The following is a 19,861-nucleotide window of genomic DNA, read 5'->3' as shown; positions in this document are numbered from 1 at the left end:
AATGTTAAAGGCCCTCAGCACCTGGAATAGTTACAGAAGGCAGAACTTCACAGTACTTCTCTGCTTCTACAGTCGTTATCTAGGTCTAAACAGCTAGGAAAATCTATATGAGTTTCTCTAAAGGTATAATTTCAAATCCATTTTAGTTAAACTGGTGTAGAAGACAGAGTGGACATTTTCATATTTCAGTGTTAAATCATGTCTGGTTTCGTTTAAGCTTAGATCTGTTAGGAGCCAATTTGGTATTTGCAAATAAGATGGTCTTAAGCCAGCACAGTCAATTTGGTTTACGTGTGATTTTAAGTAACACTGATGCAGCTATTTAATACAACTGGGATCTTAGACTTGTCTGGTTCACTTCTGGTCATTCGCTCTGCAGTGCAATGCCAGCTCTAGGTAGTCACTAAGTTTGTAATTAGGGGAAGGCAGTAATTATGTTTGCAATAAGGAATATGAAAACCTAGATAGCATCTACAGAAAAGCAGGCAGTTTAGCTCACCGTGTGATCTCCCCAGCTCTCCAGTGGTTTCACATGTGTATGGAAGAAGCCTTGTCAGCTTCCAGAGATGAGGAGTTTGGACACGGGAACAACTGCTGCTTGTGATTCCTCTGGCTCCACCTTCGGAGAAGGAACAGAATGATTTCCTGGAGCTTCCGCTGATACGCACAGCTTCTCCACAGAGGTTAGCAGCATTTGATGAGCAACAGTATCAAACATCAAGAGTGATCCGACAAATAATTGCGCTACCATTTTTGACTGGCCAAATTTGCAAGGACAGTCTCATTACCCTGTGCTACCCTGAAACCTCAGTGACAGGGATCAAGTTACTGGCTGCTTCACAGCTGATGTTAGAGATTAATTTTTGTCAACCTGATTAGCAGAGGACAGTTAAGGTTTGGCTGGTAGCTTGTAGGATCTCACTCTTTGAAAGACAGATCCACGAATGAATCTTTCCAGACCACACATTAGCTGCGATGGAAGATTCATATCAAAGGGGGAGATCATAACCTCCATTTACCTATGCCCAAAATACCCTACTTGCATACCTGTTTGCTAAAACCTGGAAAGACCGTGTTACATTTCTTCTCCTGATTTAGCCTGAGTGCCTGGAATTTTTCGGCAGAGGCTGTGAAATAAAATACCTTATGAAAGAGATGTGACAAGGTGAGTAGTGTCAACTGAGGTTTATAAAGTAACCCCAGGCTCCTTCCGTAACATCAGAGGAGAAGGCACATGGCAGTGGCAAAGCATGTTGCAGTGTCTGTCTCAGGCCATGTCTCTGCTACTGGTACTCACCAGCTGTCCTTCAGTTCTTCTGCTCCAGTCCTCCCCTCAATTTTGGGAGGGACTGGGGGCAGAGGAAAGAGCAGGAGCTGAGGGCTGAGCATGCCTGGCAGTAGTTGCATCTCTGTCTCCCTGATCAGCTCCATTACTCCAGAAGGCTTTCTAAAACCATAGGCAACATGAAAGACAAAAGCACTGGGTTGGCCTGCTTTGTACTGCTCCAACCACATTCCCTTTTTGCAATCTGCTCATTCAACAGCCTGGCTGATTGCCTAGAGAGCAAAGCCCCACAAGCTGATGCATCCGATCTTTCCGTCAGACTAATGGGACTTACCAGAGGTGGGAAGAATTTGCCTCCTCCCTGCATCAGTAACCACTTCTTCCTTTGCAATTAATTAGAAAAACATCGTGAGGGGAAATACTTCCTATGCAGCTGATGCTCCCATCTGCAATAACCTGGCTCTGCATACATATACCCTGGTCTCCCCTAGGGTAGGCTGAGAACTCTTCTCCTTCACCGGCAGCCCTGTAACAGGGACCAGAACTGAACCCCCCACTTTGGATCCAGTTTCCCCTGGTTGCCATCACACCTCGCATGGTCACACAGAATGATGTAAGTGACAAGAACACCACGCATTTTTCAGAGTCCTGTCCCCACCTTTGAGGTGAGGAGCACTGCCACATCCCAAGCAAGCTCCACATGTGCTATTAAAAGAAAACAACTCCCACTAAAAACAACTCCATGCCTTCTATGCGAGAACAACTCATGGGCAAACTATTCATCTATTAACGTTTTTCATTAAAACAATCACTCCCAGCTGAGACTTCTGAAGGACCCTGCCAGCCCAAAATGTCAGCCTAGTTACGGTATTTATTATTACAACCGTCAGGCCAGAAGGGTTTGCTGCAGAGGATCCAGCAGGCATGCTCAGACAGGAGATCCTGCCGATGGGCCAGCCACTTCACAAACAGGACTGGCAATCGTCAGATGTCAACTTCTTGTTTCAGGTCCTGCCCTCTTCCCCCTGTGATCACCACGGATCATTTTCGCCGTTTAGCAACCGGCAAAGACCACGTCGGGCAGGGTAAGCATCAGTGTTGTCCTGCTTTTAGAGCTGACAAAGGTCTTTGTCTCTGCTTTCCCTATTTTTAAACTGCTATAGCATGGCTTCAATGGCTCACGACTGTTCAGGCAGCAGAGGAGGGACAAGCTGGAGGAAGAGGGGTACTTTCCTTGAGGTGGTGGCTGCTCCCCAGAGCCACACGCTTTGGGAGAGGTCGCTGAGGGCATCCGTAAGCTGCAGCTCTGTGCTCAGGAGTCACGGGCTGGTCCCGGTGCAAAGAGAGTCTTGCACATGGGTTTCGTAATGGAGTTCATGGAAGTCAGTGGAAATTGAACTGCAGCCAAGGTGGAGAGCCATGTAGAACAGATGTCTTTACAGAGGATAAAACAAACAAAAAGAAATATTCAGAGCCCAAGTTGGAACTCTTGGCCTACACTAAATCTGCAAAAAGTCCCAAAGTACTCTAGAGGAAAGATGTCTGAAACACTTTCCACACGCATAAAGTAAAACACATTTGCATTGCTAATTCAATAGAGGACTTCTTGACCCATAGTCAAATACTAGCGCAAGTCTTCTGCATGGAAAAGCTCTGACAAGCACGGTCTTTCACTCTCTCTGTGAACGTTCAGTATCACAGAATCACAGAATGGTAGGGGTTGGAAGGGACCTCTGTGGGTCATCAAGTCCAACCCCCCTGTCGAAGCAGAGTCACCTACAGTAGGTTGTAGACAACCTTGTCCAGGCGGGTCTTGAATATCTCCAGAGAAGGAGAATCCACAGCCTCCCTAGGCAGCCTGTTCCAGTGCTCCGTCACCCCCAGAGTGAAGAAATTCTTCCTCATATTCAGACCGAACTTCCTGTGCTTCAGTTTGTGCCCATTGCCCCTTGTCCTGTCGCTGGGCACCACTGAAAAGAGCTTGGCCCCATCCTCCTGACACTCACAGTTCAGATATTTGTAAGCATTTATAAGGTCCCCTCTCAGCCTTCCCTTCTTCAGGCTGAACAAGCCCAGCTCCCTCAGCCTTTCCTCATAGGAGAGATGTTCCAGTACGCTCCTCACCATCCTTGTAGCCCTCCGCTGGACTCTCTCCAGTAGCTCTTCATCCTTCTTGAACTGGGGAGCCCAGAACTGGACACAGCTCTCTAGATGAGGCCTCACTAGGGCAGTACAGAGGGGAAGGAGAACCTCCCTTGACCTGCTGGCCACTCTCCTCTTGATGCATCCCAGAATGCCATTGGCCTTCTTGGCAGCCAGGGCACACTGCTGGCTCATGGTTAACCTGTCGTCCACCAGGACGCCCAGGTCCCTCTCCGCAGAGCTGCTCTCCAGCAGGTCCACCCCAAGCCTGTACTGATGCATGGGGTTGTTCCTCCCCAGGTGCAGGACCCTGCATTTGCCTTTGTTGAATCTCATCAGGTTCCTCTCTGCCCAACTTTCCAGCCTGTCCAGGTCACGCTGAATGGCAGCACAGCCTGCTGGTGTATCTACCACACCTCCCAGTTTGGTGTCATCAGTAAACTTGCTGAGGGTACACTGTAACTCTTCATCCAGGTCGTTGATGAAGTTGAACAAGGCTGGGCCCAGTACTGACCCCTGGGGGACACCACTAGTTACCAGCCTCCAACTAGACTCAGCACCGCTGATAACCCTCTGAGTTCTGCCATTCAGCCAGTTCTCAATCCACCCCACCGACCACTCATCCAGCCCATACTTCCTGTCCTCCTGGACCTCTCAAAGATGATGGAGAGTGGCTCAGCAATGACATCCGCCAGCTCCCTCAGCACTCATGGGTGCATTCCATTGGGGCCCATGGATTTGTGGACGTCCAGATCGCTTAAGCAATCTCTCACACAGTCCTCCTTGACCAAGGGAAAGTCATCCTCTCTGTAGGCTTCTTCTCTTACCTCCGGGGCCTGAGATTCCTGAGGGCCAGTCTTAGCACTGAAGACTGAAGCAAAGAAGGCATTCAGTAATGCTCCTTTTGAAAAGTACGTGTGCTTCTCCTAGTGTTGATGCTAATGATCTTATCAGGTGACAGGCAGCCCTGTGCTGAGTAGGTATGTAATATATTAGCCTGGGGGGGGAAGGGGGGGAAGCCTTATCTTTCAAGCAGATTTGAAACTGTGTATGGTCTTTCTGAGTCTGTGGAAACTTTCCTCTGCAGCACAGAGCTTATATAAGGAAGAGAAAGAAAAAAAAGAAGAAAAAAAACCCCCCACAAATCCGTACAGCTTTCAGGCTGCAGTTCTCCAGGCTGTTCCTTTCTGTCGAATTTTCTCCTCTATCAGTATTTTGGAAAGACATACAGGTTAAACCGTTCATCTGGCATGGAAAGCAACTTTGGTAATTGCAAGTTTACATTACACTGTAAACGAGCAGATTATAGTAAACAGATGAACTGTGTAAATAAAATATCACTGCTTAGCTCTCCTTTGTGACTTGTATTTCAATACCACTACTACTGCTTTTACTACAAATACTACTACTACTGCTGCTAGGCTTCAGCTGACATCTCAGCCTGAAACCCTTTATTCATCTTTATTACTGCTTCAGCTGTCTTGAGAGCAAAAAGGCAAGGAGGACTTCTTGGCCAGAGGCTCTCTAGCCTAGCAGGCCTGCCTGGGAAATCAATATGCCGCACTCAAGAGCACAAAGATGGATTGTGAAGCCGGGGCTGGCGAAGGAACGCTGGCTGCATCTGGAAGGGCAACGGAGACAGCCAGTTCTGCTCCACCAGCAGCCTCCCAGACCGTGCGCATGTTTGCACAGCAGCCCCATGGCATCCTTCCAAGACAGTCTGTGAACCTCGTTTCACACCATTTTTGAAGTAGGTCATACGCAGCGATCTCAACTGAGGAGAGATGCGCTGTCGGCAGCAGCCGCTGCAAGGAGGGCGACAGATACAACCAATGAGCGAGCCGGTGCGAGTGCAGAGCCCGAGCGCGACGAAAATGCTCGGTCTGGGGCCAGCTGCAGCAAGGTGCTTGCCGCCCTCAAACAGCTGACAGGCAAGCTCTGACAGACCCAGCCTCTTACCATTTATAGCTGTAAAAGGACCAACTGTTCTCCCAGGCACAACCACCAGCATGGCTTAAATATTAATCTGAATGAAAATACGCTAGGAGAAGAAATCTAACCTTTGCTTAGCTCTGTGTTCCCAACAGCAGGAATCACAGCTAACTCTGAATTATGGGATTTAAATTCACTATGTGCTTTGGCTTATTGCTTCCTAGCATACTTCCCTCACCTGCCCTTGCTCTGACAGACAAAACACAGGCTTGAAGGTAGATGTTGTTTTGGCAGAGAGGATTCCTAAAGCACTTGAAGTTTCCTGCGTTTTCCTGTATCCCTTTGCTTGAGCTGTTTTAGGGGCATGGAATTAGAAATGGGCACATTTAAAGGTGTATTCTTGAAAGATGGTGTCCAGGAAAATACATGCAGAAAAGAGTAAGCATACTTGTTTCCACACTACAACAATGTAAAGAACCATCAAAGAACTACCAGTTTAAAGCAACAGCACGAAACTTTGTGGGCGTAAGAGGTGATAAGAATACGTTGCTTTAAATACAGCCTGCACATCATCCGAGATGGCTTGATGCTAGAAAGCTGCAGGGTTGCCTCAAGAGTGCTACTGTGTTATACAATTCTTTTTAAAAAAAGGGTTAATTTTTAAACAGGCTCAAATAACCTTGCTTCTGGTCAACAGTTACATAAATCTGAATGAAAATACACCCTGTGAAGAAATCCACTCTAATGTAATGGGTGTGTATCATTCTTAGCTCTGAAATCAACACGGAAACAACAGAGCTGGGCAAGCATTGCTTGTTTTGAATCTGGCAAGGAAAACGACTGACTTTTCTCCATTTGAAAAGTTGTGGGTTTTCCTTCTGGTCTTTCTTTCCCTGTGATGTGTCAGGCTGGAAATCTTCAACAGAAAGGAGCAAGTGATTCCTGAAGTTATCACACTCTGTGCAAAGAGAGAGGGCAGATGGCACGCTGTGGACTAGCAACAAGGCTTATCTCCCCTCCAAGAAAGAGCGTGCAGAATGACTTTCTGCTTCCTTGGGAGCAACCTACCTGATCAATAGCTTGTCCAGGGAGTTGTAAGGCATGCAGCAACGCGCAACAATGCGTTACCGTTATCAGCTGTCATGACTTTCCATGCAAATATCTAGAAAAATCCATAAATACAGAAAGGGCTATCACTCAGCACATAATCAAGTGAATAATTTATTCTTTAACGTCGGATGTGATACTCTCCTGCCAAAATCGTATTGCTTGCCCTTTATCACTAAGCTTTGAAAGAAAAGTAACCAACAAAAATCCCTCCTGCTGCTGCCTCCCCAAAAGAAAATATCCCTGTAAGAAAAATTGTAACAAAGAAACCCCCCAGACACTTTGCTATTTTTTCCAGAATGACGAAGAAATCTAGCTGTGGTTACAAATGGGCTCAGTATTGTACAGCTTCAGGTCATGTGAGTTTTGTTACTATTGAGGCTAACTTTTGCTTTTTCCTAGCCAGCTGCTGGCAGTTGTCATTTTAGGATTGAGAGCAAACTACTTTGAAAAGAAATTCGTTCAGAAACCTTCTTAAAACGATACAGAAAAAAACTTCTTTTGTGTTTTTCATTTCAGCTTGGATGTAACCTCTTTTTTTCCTCCAGTCTTTGAAAGGAATGAGTCTGAAATGCTAAACAGGTCACAGAATGAGTAATTACGCATCCACCTGAAAATTAAACACACATTCAAAGGCTTAACAAACAGCATATGCTAATTCATAACAGGTATATGTCACTCATCTTTTTCATGGTTGATCATTAGGGTGTAGGCAAAACTGGATCCCATCAAACCCAGAGAAGAAGCACTGTAATCTTTCTGCAGCGTTAAAAGGAGAGAGACAACAGCAAGGTGATCCTGTGTTGACAAAGCTGATCTGACAGCACAGGGCAGCCACAGCAAACCTTTTGTGTCTGACATCCTGATGTTGAGGTTAGGGGGTCTCTGGGGTTACTCGGAGCAAGATCAGTCCCAAGGCCTGTCCGAGCTCCTGTGCCTGGGCAGGTCAGCAGAATCACTCTTCATCTGGGCCAACCTGAGATCAAACCCGGACAGCTACTTTCAAAGTTGAAAACCTGTGTCTTAATCAAAAAGACAGGCAGAGATTTTTTGTCAAATCCTTTTATGTTCAGAGGCAAATTTGTTTTCTAGGATGTGCACATCTTCTTGCTCTGCTATTACTGAATATTTTTTGTTAGCTTACCGTTCGGTTTCCCTGACCTTTCATAAGCACAGGTTTGGCAGCAGCATTTCAGATGCACGAAACGAATTGAATCTACATTTCCTTCATAGAGTGGATGTGTTTGGGTTAGTAACATCTCTTACATCTTTCCTGGGTGGCAAAAGACATTTTTCTTTGACCTGGAGAGGGGAATGCACAGTGCTGGCAGAGATCAAAGGCCCACTGAAGAAGTGCAAAGGACCTCAGCATGGCCTTTACAGAAGTGCATGGTGGCACAGACAAACTGTGAACTAACATGGCTGGTTTGTACATGACCTGTCCACCTCCAGCTGAGCGCTTGCTGTGAGTGAATTTGGGACTTTTTTGGAACAAGCACTGCAGTACTCTAATAAACTGGTGCTGGTTAAAGGAGATATTTGGCCAATGCCGAGACTGAAGATGGATTAAAGGTGGCTTAGGTCAACATTTGCTTCCTTATCCTGAGTTCCCCAAGATTGGCACAGACAGGTAAGGACTGAGTGCTAAGCTATTATTCATTGCCTTTTGGATCTGCTGCTGCAGTAAGTTTGAAGAGAAGCATGACGTGGCTCTTCCCAACTACCTTTGCACTTAGTAAGAGCTCTGGCTTCACAGCGAGCCAGATACCCAATGCATCAGGGACAGGAACCCCACAAGTCACCTCCCAGACAATTTTTAAACTGAGCTAAGGCTTCTTTCCAGTTTAAAAATTCCTCCCCCCCCCCCCCCCCCCCCCCCCCCATGCTACAGTTTCTGGAATACTGTAGTTAGGCTTGGAGGACTTCATATGGTCTCTTCTGAGTATGATCAGAAGATAGCTAGATAGGAGCAGGGTGGAGATAAAAAATGGGATTGTTACTACTGCATATTCTGTAGCATGCACATACTTGCCATACTTGCATAGAGAAGGTTTTCCATAAGAGCATCTCTATTGCACTGATGGTCCTGCAGAAGTCTTAGGTGCTACTGGTTGTTCTTTGTGGCTTCCCAGTTCTTGTTGGCCAGAATGAACATCCTCTACTAGGCCAAAGGGTTGAAACCCATGAAGGGCAATATACTGCGTGCACAGTAAAATTGAAGACTGCGTTTTCATTCCATTCACCTTTCTCCTCCCTTCTGACCCCTCAGCTCTGCTCTTGGAAGCACTGGAATAAACCTGATAAGGGAACTCTAGGGAAGTCAATGGATTTATACTGACGTAACTGAAAGCAGAAGGTAGCTAAGAGGCTCAAAGATCTGTGCTTGTGTATTGCCCCTGATGTTTCTGACCAAACTGCTTAGCTGACCATCACTGGACTAGCAGACTTAGTTTAGTGTTTCACACCTCCTACACTCAGTATGTCAAATTATGTCAGCTCGCTAGTGAGCCGAAAGAACCTGCTCCTCCACCCCCTTCATTCATGACAGGTAGCACAATAGCTGGCTCAGCCAGAAGTACTCCATGCCCCAGGGCCATGAGCGTACTTGGGTTTTTTACATCATGATTCGCATCACCTTAGCTTAGCACCCGCCAGGTAAATGTAACTCTTCAGCTTAAAGCACATGAGGTTTTCTTGTGTTGGCCTCAAACACAATAACATGCTAATCCTTCTGGTATTAGTCAAATGGGTCTTAAAAATCCACTCAGATGCTTTGCAGTTGCAAGATATCTCTGACAAGTGTGGACAGTGGTCTCAGTCATGAATTCCCACAGAATCTAAGCCTCTGTTAAGAAAAAGCAAAATTAAAAAATTAAGCTTTACAGCACCAAAAATCACCTTTCCAAGTTCAAACTGAGTGCAAACGGATGCAACATTGGCTTTCTGAATCTCCAAAGACGTCCAGTGCTTGGGCTGCTTTGCTCGTCCCAGTGCTGCCAGTTGGCACCCACTGATGGAGATTACTAAGATCTCAACCTGTTCTCCAGCGGGGCCCCATGCCTTGCAGGGAAACCCAACAACCCCCCTAAATTCACACTGAAGCTTGCAAAAGCTAGAACTGGGGGGTGGAAATGGGCACCAGAATGATTCACAAGAGATAAAGATCCTGAAGGAAGCAGGCTGAAGGGAAAAGATGAGTAACAGAAATAGCTTGCTTGCTTCCTCTTCCAGAGGAGCAAGGAGGAGGGTGAGGGATACTGAAATGAGAACACACTTCTTTTCTCCCCTCGTGGCTATCAGGAAGTTGACAGGAAAAGAAAGACCTGTTCTGGTTCAACAGCTAGAAATGGGAGTTTCAGACTGAACAAATACTTACTGGCTGAGAAACGCATTGAGGAGCTGCATCTCCAGGCAGGCTCCTGCAGTAACTTCCTTGCAGAAATCCCCCATATCCCAAATGCCAGTAGGAGCAAGAGACTGAGCTGCTTGCGAAGACACCAACAGCAGCTTGTGACAGAGGTTCTCTCATCTTCCTCTAGTGTGTGTAGCCACATCAGCCTTATTGGTATAAGTACATTTCTTGAGAACATTTTACTGATCTAAAACTGTACCAATTCCCTTATGTTTTCTCCAATGAAATGGCGAACATCAGTTTGGTGATTATTTTTAATTCTATCAGGTTATTTTTTTTGGTGGGAGTAAATATTAAAAATAATAATAAAAAATTTTTGGGATGCATTATTATAATTTTTTCTGGTTATATCCTGAATACCACATATTTTACTAATTCAGGCTGCTCCTCTTTTGACCACTATTTCCTTCACCAGGTTAAGTCAAAATAAAAGGCACAGCCCTGCTAGTATCTCAGTGGTCTAGGACTCACACAATCACTACAATCAAGACTTTCCTCAGTGTAGATAATGAATTTTTTTTTTTTGGCACTTCATTTGATTTGGCTTCATCCACATAATGCAGTGTTCTGTGCCATCTGTCACACTTGATTATAATAATTGCAGAACCTAGATTTTCTTCTAAACATCATTAATTAATATTATACTACAGGCTGGGTGGGTAAGGGGAGGAACTGCTGTGTTTCTGATTCCTAAAAACCCCAAGCCAAACCAAAACAAGGTCTAGAAGATTTTAAGTTATGTTTCAGTGTCAGTGCTGAAGACTTAATAATCACAGAATACGCTCTGGGGTCTTTAGTAATTTCATATCATAAGCAAACATTGTTGGCTGGCAAACAATTTGCTAATACATCTTAACTTGAATCTTCATCTGTGCCAACGTATGGGAGATTTGCTCCACACAGGAAAACTTACATGATAAGATATATAAGCTCTGTATGCTGTATGTAATTAGAAAATTCTGACTGCTGTTACCAGCATTTTAATTAAGCTGTAGGTAGTATCGTTTTAGACAGGTTACGTTTAGCTAGGTTACATTCATTATCTATAATTTTAGATAGGTTACATTTGCTTGATTCAGATTCACAGAACCATAGAATGCTCGATTGCATAGATTGCTCTATCAGGTTGCAGGTAGGGAGGGAGTAAAGCCATCTTAGTGGACAAAAATATAATTATAGACCAGAAAATATTTTCAGGCACCAAGTCTTTACTGTAGAACTCTTTTTATTTCATTATTCATCTGCAGTACTGCTTATCTAGGAATACTCCAGAAGTCTCTGGGAAATCAAGGTTTACTGGAGGGCAACAGCATAGATCTCTAAGCTCAAGTTTTTGGCAGATTTTTTGATTAGTGATTGTCATAAAACATAAGAGTCACTTCGTCCCTTCTATCCCTCACAGAGAATTTATCAGCATATTTCTTACAACACTGTGAGGGTCATCAGTAGACCGAATATCTTATCACTAGATTCAACACTATGTGCCAAGCACACTGGCATTGCCACAGGGTTTAAATAGCTGAGCTAATATTTAAACTTTTGTCCCCTCTGATCTCTGAAAAATGATGAGAAGAAACTTTGTGACTTTGTAAACAGACAAGCCAAACGGCACTTAGAACAGCCTTTTACTAAAATTATCTTTGACATTCTCCAGGAAAGCAGATCAGGGAGGTCTGGGGAGCGCGAGGTAGATCAGCTCAATAGACCGCCTCACAAACACTCGTGTGAGACTCATTCAGCATCTAACGTAAAAAGTGGGGGGAAGGGAACAAAAAACTCCCCGCCCGATATTATTTACAACACTCACCGGCCTTTGCTGAAATGCTGCCTGCTAGGGTTGCAGTGGCCTACGCAATGAGTTCAGTAACTGAATATATCCCAAGCAGACAGACACAGCTCTGCACTGCTCTCCTCTCCATCCATTTCTTCTGGGGAGCACAGAGGAATAAACATAACAGTCTCTTTTTATGCAACATTTTCAGACACCCGGCCCCCAAACTCATCCTCTCCTACCACAAAGTTCAGAGCATTTAGCTAGGCACTTTCAGCTAATCTTGAAGAGCAGATAATGATCAGTCATTCCCAGACAGGCCAAAGTCTTGAAGCCAAAGTGTAATTTCTGTGGTATTACAACAACACAAACCATCATCAGAGACTATACTGAGATGATGCAAGCAAACATCTGTAACTCCTGCTGCTCCAAGCAGAACACTGAAGTGGGATTAGTGACCTGCCAGTTACGAGACAGCTCTGATGCGGAAACAACAGGTTTGGTTCCCTTTCATGTGCCCCTTTTGCTTGAGGTAATAGGTAACGCCAGGTATTTTGTGCTCCCATTAAAAACAAAAATCTCCCAATTAATCTTTCGAAATAGTTGGTTTCAGGATCATTCCATGCAGTGATTTCCACCCAAGTCACCTTCGCAGGGGCATGCATTTACCCGGAGGTCTCAAGGCCTCCCTTTCCCATTGACTATGCATATGTCTGCTTAGAGATACCTCACAAGCTGCCGGCATCTCCTCACATCATTCCTCTGTCTGCCCCAGCATGAGGACTGTTTAATGCATCACCTTTGACAGAGCCACCATTCGCTGCACTCAAACGACCCCTGCATTGCTGGTTTGAGACAAGGGAACAGAAGCTCCCAAGCTACCTTGCACAAACCTTCTCTGCTGCCTCTTATTCATCCCCCTCCTAATGAATCACAGCCTTTTCTCTCTCTTTTCATAATAACCAAATAAGGATTTCAGGGTTTGGCCCATTCACTACATTCTGTGTTTTAATACAGACAAGAACAGAATACAAAATACTGCCAAAAGTTTAGCAGCAGGAGCAACATTTTTCCTGTTTTCATGTCTACAGTTTCTGATTCAACAATGCCAACTTGCTGTTCTGCACGACCACAAGGCAAGGAATTCATAAACAATAATAATAACAACTGCCCAACAAGGCTTCATCCTAGCCAAGTGTAAGTGCAGAACTGGCATAGAGCTGAAAAAACGCTGCTTTACTCCTTTACAAAGCTTGCAATATAAACTTTGCACTGTCAGTTTAAAACTTTGGCATCTGTGTCTGCAAATGGGGAGGAACCCATTTTCAGATACTTGTGAAATATAAACTTCAGCTGTTGCCAAGCTCAGAGATAGATTTGCTCCTTTTTAATTTTTAAAAGTTTCCTGAATATGTGAAGAAATCCACAAAGCCATTTTAGAGTTGCGTAGCTATGAAAAATGTACATGCTTTGTTTTTTTTAAGCAGCATTCTGAATCATTGTAATTATTCCTTGAGAATGCTTTTTAAAAAACAGAACCACCGCTATTTTTCACAGCTACAAAACCCTAAAACAGCTCTAGAGCTTTCTGAGAAACTTAACAGAAAAATTGCCTTTCAGCTAAGAACAGTAAAAATAGAACAAAAACCAATTAGCTGGGCCACATGGCAGAAGACAGGTGTGCTTTGGATGTGATATTAATACAGAATCAGGACAAGCATTTTTTCCACTTTTACACAGATTCCCGAAGATCATAAATATCACAAATCTCTTCATGCCAGTGCCCATCACATCCATTTACAACACCAGCCACTCAAAGAATAACCTCAAGATGCCGCCTGAAACATTTCATCTTGCCGCCTACCAAGTTATAAAACTGAATTAACATTAAAAGCAGCAGACTGATGCGTGAATTATGGTAATAGTGAGTCTACAAAAGCAAAATCAAGTAAACTCCTTTGGAAAGTGCAGCCAGAGAGAAGGCTGGGAACACTGAAACCAATTACGACTGCTTTAGTGTTACACCTGTTCAAATGAATGCCAAAAGCAGCACGAAATCATTTACATTATGATATTAACAAAGGCAAATATGAGTAATGGGAAAATAGAAATGGTTTACGCAAAACAGGCTCTACTGAAACCAGCTAAAAACTTCAAGTATTTGTGGCGGAAAGCAAAGGCTGGGGTCAGCCCTGCTGCTGCCCTGGCTGCCCCCGCATCAGCCCCAAGAGCTTCTGGTCCCCATGCCCACGGCTGCTTGCTGTCCCCAGGCTCCACGGCTCACACTAGAGTAAACACTCCTGTAAGCGCCCCTTACACAATTCAGTCAGAATGACCTTCCCTCTCATCAATAATTGTAATAGAGGTTACATTTTAAATCTATGTTGTTCAAGCAGAAACCGATTTAGGTACCAATCACATGGGAAACAGTGCCAGGAGATCCAAAGAGGAAGAGCGACACGACCGACCAACCCTCTGCGCCCCGACCGACCCACCGCCCCTCTGCGCCCCGACCGACCCACCGCCCCTCTGCGACCCGACCCACCCACCACCCCTCTGCGACCTGACCCACCCACCACCCCTCTGCGACCTGACCCACCAAGCCTCCGACTCTCCACGACCCGACAGACCGAGCGACCCTCTGCGACCCGACCAGTCCACTCTCTGCAACCCAACCGACCCACTGACTCTCCGCCACCCAACCGACCCTCTGCGACCCGACTGATTGACTGACTCTCCGCTACCCGACAAACCGACGCTCTGTGACCCGACCAACCCACCGCGCCTCTGTGACCCGACCCACCGACCGACTCTCTGTGACCCGATCCACCGAAGCGACCGACCCTCTGCATCCCAACCAACCCTCTGCAACCCGACCCACTCAGCGCCCCTCTGCAACCCGACCGATTGACTGACTCCGCCACCCGACCGAGCGACCCTCTGCGACCCGACCGAGCGACTATCCATCTGCGACCCGACAGACCGACCCACTCTCTGCGGCCCAACCGACCCACTCTCTGCGGCCCAACCGACCCACTCTGTGACCTGACCGAGCGACTGCCCCTCTGCGACCCGACCCACCGACCCTCTGCGACCCGACTCACTCTGCGACCCAACCCACCGACCCTCTACAACCTGACCCACTCAGCGCCCCTCTGCGACCCAACCGACCCACCGCCCCTCTGCGACCGAACGAAGCGACCGACCCTCTGCATCCCAACTGACCGCCCCCCTCTGCGACCCGACCCACTCAGCGACCCTCCGCAACCTGACTGACCGTCTCTCCGTGACCCGACCGACCGCCCCCTCCTCCACGCCTGACCCACTCAGCGCCCCTCTGCAACCCGAGCGAGCGAGCGGCCCTCTGCGACCCAAGGAAGCAACCGACCCTCTGCGACCCAACGCACTCAGTGCCCCACTGCGACCCGACCCACCCACCAACCCTCTGTGACCCCACCTACCCACAACACTCTGCCACCGAGGGAGTCGGTCACCAAGTCTGTAATCATAAGGGAGAGCTCCCAGCGTGCTGCTTCCCCACGCCCAGACGACCCTCCGAGCGACCGACCCTCTTAATACAAAAGACAAATTAAAAGAGGAAACGAAATTACACTTCCCATCATGGCATCTATACTAAGATTGATAGCTGCTTATTTATACTGTAATTGTAGCAGAATCAATTTGAATTTTGTTTTTTTTATGCACCTTGCTCTGAAGCTCATATATTTTGGTAAAAACATTGCCCAAAACAGTACTTAAATGCACACAGCAACATCTCACCAGTTGCTATTAATGATGTTGGAGGAGGTCAGGTGGGCACAGAAGTATGAATTCTCCCTACATTTGTACTTTTTTTGAGTGATTAAACAGCACCCAATAGAACTGAAGTCTTCTAAGGACAGCAGGAACACAGAAAATAAGAAGAAATGTTTTTTCCTGCCACCTTAATTCTCTTTGCTTTCAAGCCCTTCCTCAGCCCTTTCCTTTTATTTTTCTGTGACAGGACAACGCAGTGGAAAAGAAAGTCAAGCCTGCAGCAGTGCTGGTTCATGGGGAAGCCTGCAGAAGCTACCTCCAGGCACTTCTGTAAGTATGTTTTTTTCTACACTGGGCTGTCAGTTGTGCTGCCCTATTCTAAGCATAAAGCCATGGAGCAAGATGCTTGGGCTGGATTTGTTGGCAGATCAGTAGGGACTCATAACATTCCTGCCAAATTCATTTTCTCATGTGACCTGAGCTTGACTTGGAACATGGATTTTCTACAGAGACAAGTTTGAGCAGTGCCAGAAATTTGAAGGCCACGTGGTCTGCAAAGCTTTTCCCCAGGCTTTGTGATCTTATTTCCTCATGTCATTCTTTCCAGCCAGCACGGAGCTCAGGCTGGGGTGTTCACAGAAACGGAGCCTTTAAAACCAATGCAATTGCTCCTTCCCACTATCACCAATCCTCTGGAAGAGACTGCGACAGAAGTAGGAGGAAAGATGAGCATGTTTCTGCTAGGAAACGGATTCAGACAGGCTTTGACCAAGGCTGCTAGTGAAACTTTTCTCTGCCAGAGGAAACTGAAAAAAAAAAAAAAAAAATCCCGCTTTTTCATCTCGGCAACATCCAAACTGAGCTTAGCTAGTCCAAACCGTCTAGAAACAGAGAAGCGGCAATGGCCCTTCACATATATCATCCCATATCTATAATTGCTCCCTTGTTGGTAAATTCCCATCACAGATTGCACTCAGCTCTATCCCACCCTCACACCAGATGCAATCCACACCAACCTGTGCCTGCTGGAGCGCCTGGCTGAGGTAGCAGGGTGGAGAACAGCTCACTGCACTGGCACCCTCAGAAGACTGAGTAGAGAATTGATTTCAGCAAGTCTGAACCCCCCACCTCAGCTGAAGCCAGTCCTGTACCAGCCCTGTCCCCTGAGGAAGGGATGGATGTAGCATGTTCTTCACCCCCCACCTAGGAAGGAGGAGCCTGCACCAGGCTCTGCTCCCTCCTGTCAGACCTAGATTTGGCTGCAGCAGCCAAGCTCTCCCTACACAATTACAATAATGCTGGACGCAGAGGGAGTGATATCTTCCATCGAAGCAGCATTTGAAACAACAGCACAAGCCACTGAGAAAGTGACCTCCCTGCGTTCTCATTGTTGGCATCATGCTGATGACAAAGGGGCACTCAGAAACCCCATTTTTCTACAGCCTGGGAACAGGAGGATAAACTGAGAAATAGCTTCACCAGGAGCAGCTGCAAACTGCTTTAGCAGATACACTTCTGCTGGAAGAACGTAGCTGGGAGAACAGCAGCAGCAGCTACAAAATTCATTTGCATCAGACTCACAACTTTGTAGCAATAGGTTGACCAGTCCGAAATTCACTCCTAAAATCCATCACAATCTAATTCAAACTTAGCCTTCCTTCAGCTGTAGTTCCTTTGCCTCCTGTTTCACATGCATCCAAGACAATCCAACCTCGCACCAGTCAGTCAGAAGAGGACTGTGCTCTCAGTGAACAGACACTTCTTTGTACACCGCCTGTTACAAGAACATTTTCAAAGATTTCATGCCAGGCCTGCATGGAAGTCAACTGGATCATTTCAGGGGAGAAAGACCATCAGTTCTAGGTGATCCAGAAGCACATCCCTGCCTGTGGATAATTATTCAACCCAAAACCCTGTTGAGTTGCTGAGTTCCCCAATGCAATACTTGCATGACTAAGAAATTTCACACCGTTCCACTGTGTGCATTTGGCTATAGATACTTGATATCCATAGATATCGCCTCCTGCCCTGTTGAGTCACCTGTAAATACAATCTGTCTGTAGGGGAGAAACTCTGTTCCTTACATCAAACATTAAATAGTGTTTTGTTGAGTCTGCTCCGTCACAAGGTCCCAGGGCATATTATGCAAGGAACAGCTGGACGCTGCTGAGCATTTCTTAAGCTGTGAACTGAACTTATTCTACAGAGAGTCACTTGCCCATGAACACAGAGTGAAATCCACCAGCCAGGATGGAGAAACACCCATTTCCAAAGTTACAAAAGCTAACACTACACCTCAGTTCATCTGTCCTGATGTGGTGTTCCTTACTGCTTAATTGGCACCAATCTGCATTGATCCAGAGTTGCACACCAGCACCACAATATTGACAAACAAATTCAGTCCATCCAGGAGGGCGATGGGATTTTAATAGAGGCCATTGATTCACCATAATACTCATTCAATGCCAATTTAAACATATTGCCTGGCCGAAGAGCTGCTTGTGAGTGCAGCCATGAAGTAACACAGGAGAGACTGACTCCTGACATAACGAGACTGCCAAGTTCATGCTAAGCCAGAGGCTGCTTCCTCAGCTAATTAAAGGTTGCTCACCAAAGCAGTTCCTCACCATACTGCTGCCGCTGCCATGCACTGGAGGCAGTCCACCAAAGGGAGAGCACAGCAGCGTGAAATACCCTTTCTTGCCCCTTTAAAGCTGGAGGTTTCAAAGCTTCTCCCATTCTGAGCTTCATCTGAACAAAAGGATGCCACTCTCATGGCAGCTCAGAGTCTGTTAGCCCAGGAGAAGTCCCCATACAAGTCCCTGCTTTGAACTCCAGCCTCAAAAGAAGCTAAGAATTTCCTTAACCTATACAGGCTATTCTGGAAGGGGAGCTTCTGTTAACTGCATTGTTCGATCCTGGTACCGAGAAAACTCCCCTGCTAGTATGCATGTTCACACCTCATACTGCCAGCATTTCCATAAGAAGCTTTGGACTCAGTGAAATGGTATTTTCTGAGAAGAATAGTATTCACTAGTAGATTCCCACCCACCTCAGAACTCGACTGCCACAGTAACAACTCCACACAGCTATTGAGACCGGTTGGTGGAACCGAGGAGGGGAGATACAGAAGCACATGAATGCTTTTCTCTTTGCACCAAAGCTGATTCTGTCACTTCCATCCTTACTCTGGTTTGGGAGACCACATGACTCCAAGGCCAGAATTCTTTTCAGCCTTAGGCTCATGTACCTTTACATTATTAACATGCAATACAAACCACCAATAAATGTATGCACACATAATTGCCTCTGCTCTAAGGGATGCTAAGTCTGCTTTCCTCCTTCCCATTCCCCAATTCAAAAGTGCACACTGCAGACAAGCTGACAAACACAGCAACACTTGTCCAAGAATCACATCTCAAACTCTCAGTTACTCACTCCATACATGGACATATGTCACCTTAGTCACATCACAAGTATGGCTATCCTCTTCAGAGAGCACCAGAGCAAACTCATCCTATATTTTCTTCCTGAATGCAAAAAATTGGCAGAAGAATAGTATATAAAAGTTACCCTTTTGCTCCAAATCTACCATGATTGAATATTTTCTGTGTCTCAGATATTTTTCCCTATGGAAACAAGGTGCCAAAGAGAAGAGGCCATACAGGAGGAAAACTAGTCCTTTCCTTGTGGCTGAACACAGAATTTGTGTCACTACAGAAGAGTCGCTGACACAGCAGTACAACTGGGGGCAATAAAAATATTTAGTGATGAACGAAAGCTGTAAACCAAACAACTGTTCATGCCTGGGTACCACCCATTGACTTCATACCTATGTTTCAAATGGTTCTTTTACTATCAGTAGAAGTCTACAAACCCAAAAAAGAGAATCTTTCTATCTTGTCTTCCAACACTTTATAAATGAGTTAAATGGAGTTTTAACAAATAATCTGTGTTTTTATATAAAGACGCTGTATAATCACAGTACTGAAATTGCATACAAGTCGGAAATATTGGACATTAGAAATTTAAGTATATAAATTCTAAAGTCTAGAAGTATTTACAGAATCATAGAATAGTTTGGGGGACCTTTAAAGGTCAGCTAGTCCGACCCACCTGCAATAAGCAGGGACCTCTACCACTAGATCAGGTTGCTCAGAGCTCCATCTAACCTGACCTTGAATGTTTCCAAGAACGGGGCATTTCCCACCTGCCCGGGCAACCTATTCCAGTGTCTCACCACCCTAGTCATAAAAAATTTCTTCCTTTTATCCAGTCTGAATCTACCCTGTTTTAGCTTAGAACCATTACCCCTTGTCATATCGCCACAGGCCCTGCTAAAAAGTTTCTCCCCACCTTTCTTATAAGCCCTTTTTAAAGTATTGAAAGACTGCAGTAGGGTCACCCCAGAACTTCCTCTTCTCCTGGCTGAACAGCCCCAACTCTCTCAGCCTTT

The 19,861-nt window shown here is 45.8% G+C and overlaps 1 protein-coding gene across 13 annotated transcripts in view; it reads right to left on the bottom strand.

Moving 5' to 3' along the window:
• The window catches only part of LOC142360888 (sodium/hydrogen exchanger 3-like), a 77,805-nt gene that overhangs the window by 17,138 nt on the left and 40,806 nt on the right, over nucleotides 1-19,861 (bottom strand). For 3 of the 13 annotated variants that reach the window (XM_075416977.1, XM_075416986.1, XM_075416991.1), the window contains exons 1-2: nucleotides 6,937-8,193; nucleotides 6,428-6,521 (exon numbers count right to left, since the gene is read on the bottom strand). In XM_075416977.1, the coding sequence (XP_075273092.1) occupies nucleotides 6,428-6,462 (35 nt within the window). In that variant the 5' untranslated portion in view covers nucleotides 6,463-6,521; nucleotides 6,937-8,193. Of the gene's footprint in view, nucleotides 1-499; nucleotides 620-1,047; nucleotides 2,720-6,427; nucleotides 6,522-6,936; nucleotides 8,194-9,842; nucleotides 9,866-11,685; nucleotides 11,807-14,248; nucleotides 14,313-14,452; nucleotides 14,508-14,926; nucleotides 14,963-19,861 lie in introns of those variants that run through there. The other 10 variants (XM_075416988.1, XM_075416989.1, XM_075416980.1 and 7 more) reach the window with 10 other exon arrangements.

This window comes from Opisthocomus hoazin, chromosome 3 (genome assembly GCF_030867145.1).
Source record: "Opisthocomus hoazin isolate bOpiHoa1 chromosome 3, bOpiHoa1.hap1, whole genome shotgun sequence".
NCBI lineage: Eukaryota > Metazoa > Chordata > Aves > Opisthocomiformes > Opisthocomidae > Opisthocomus > Opisthocomus hoazin.
Note: the sequence above shows the minus strand (reverse complement) of the source record. Positions and strands in the feature narration are given on the sequence as shown.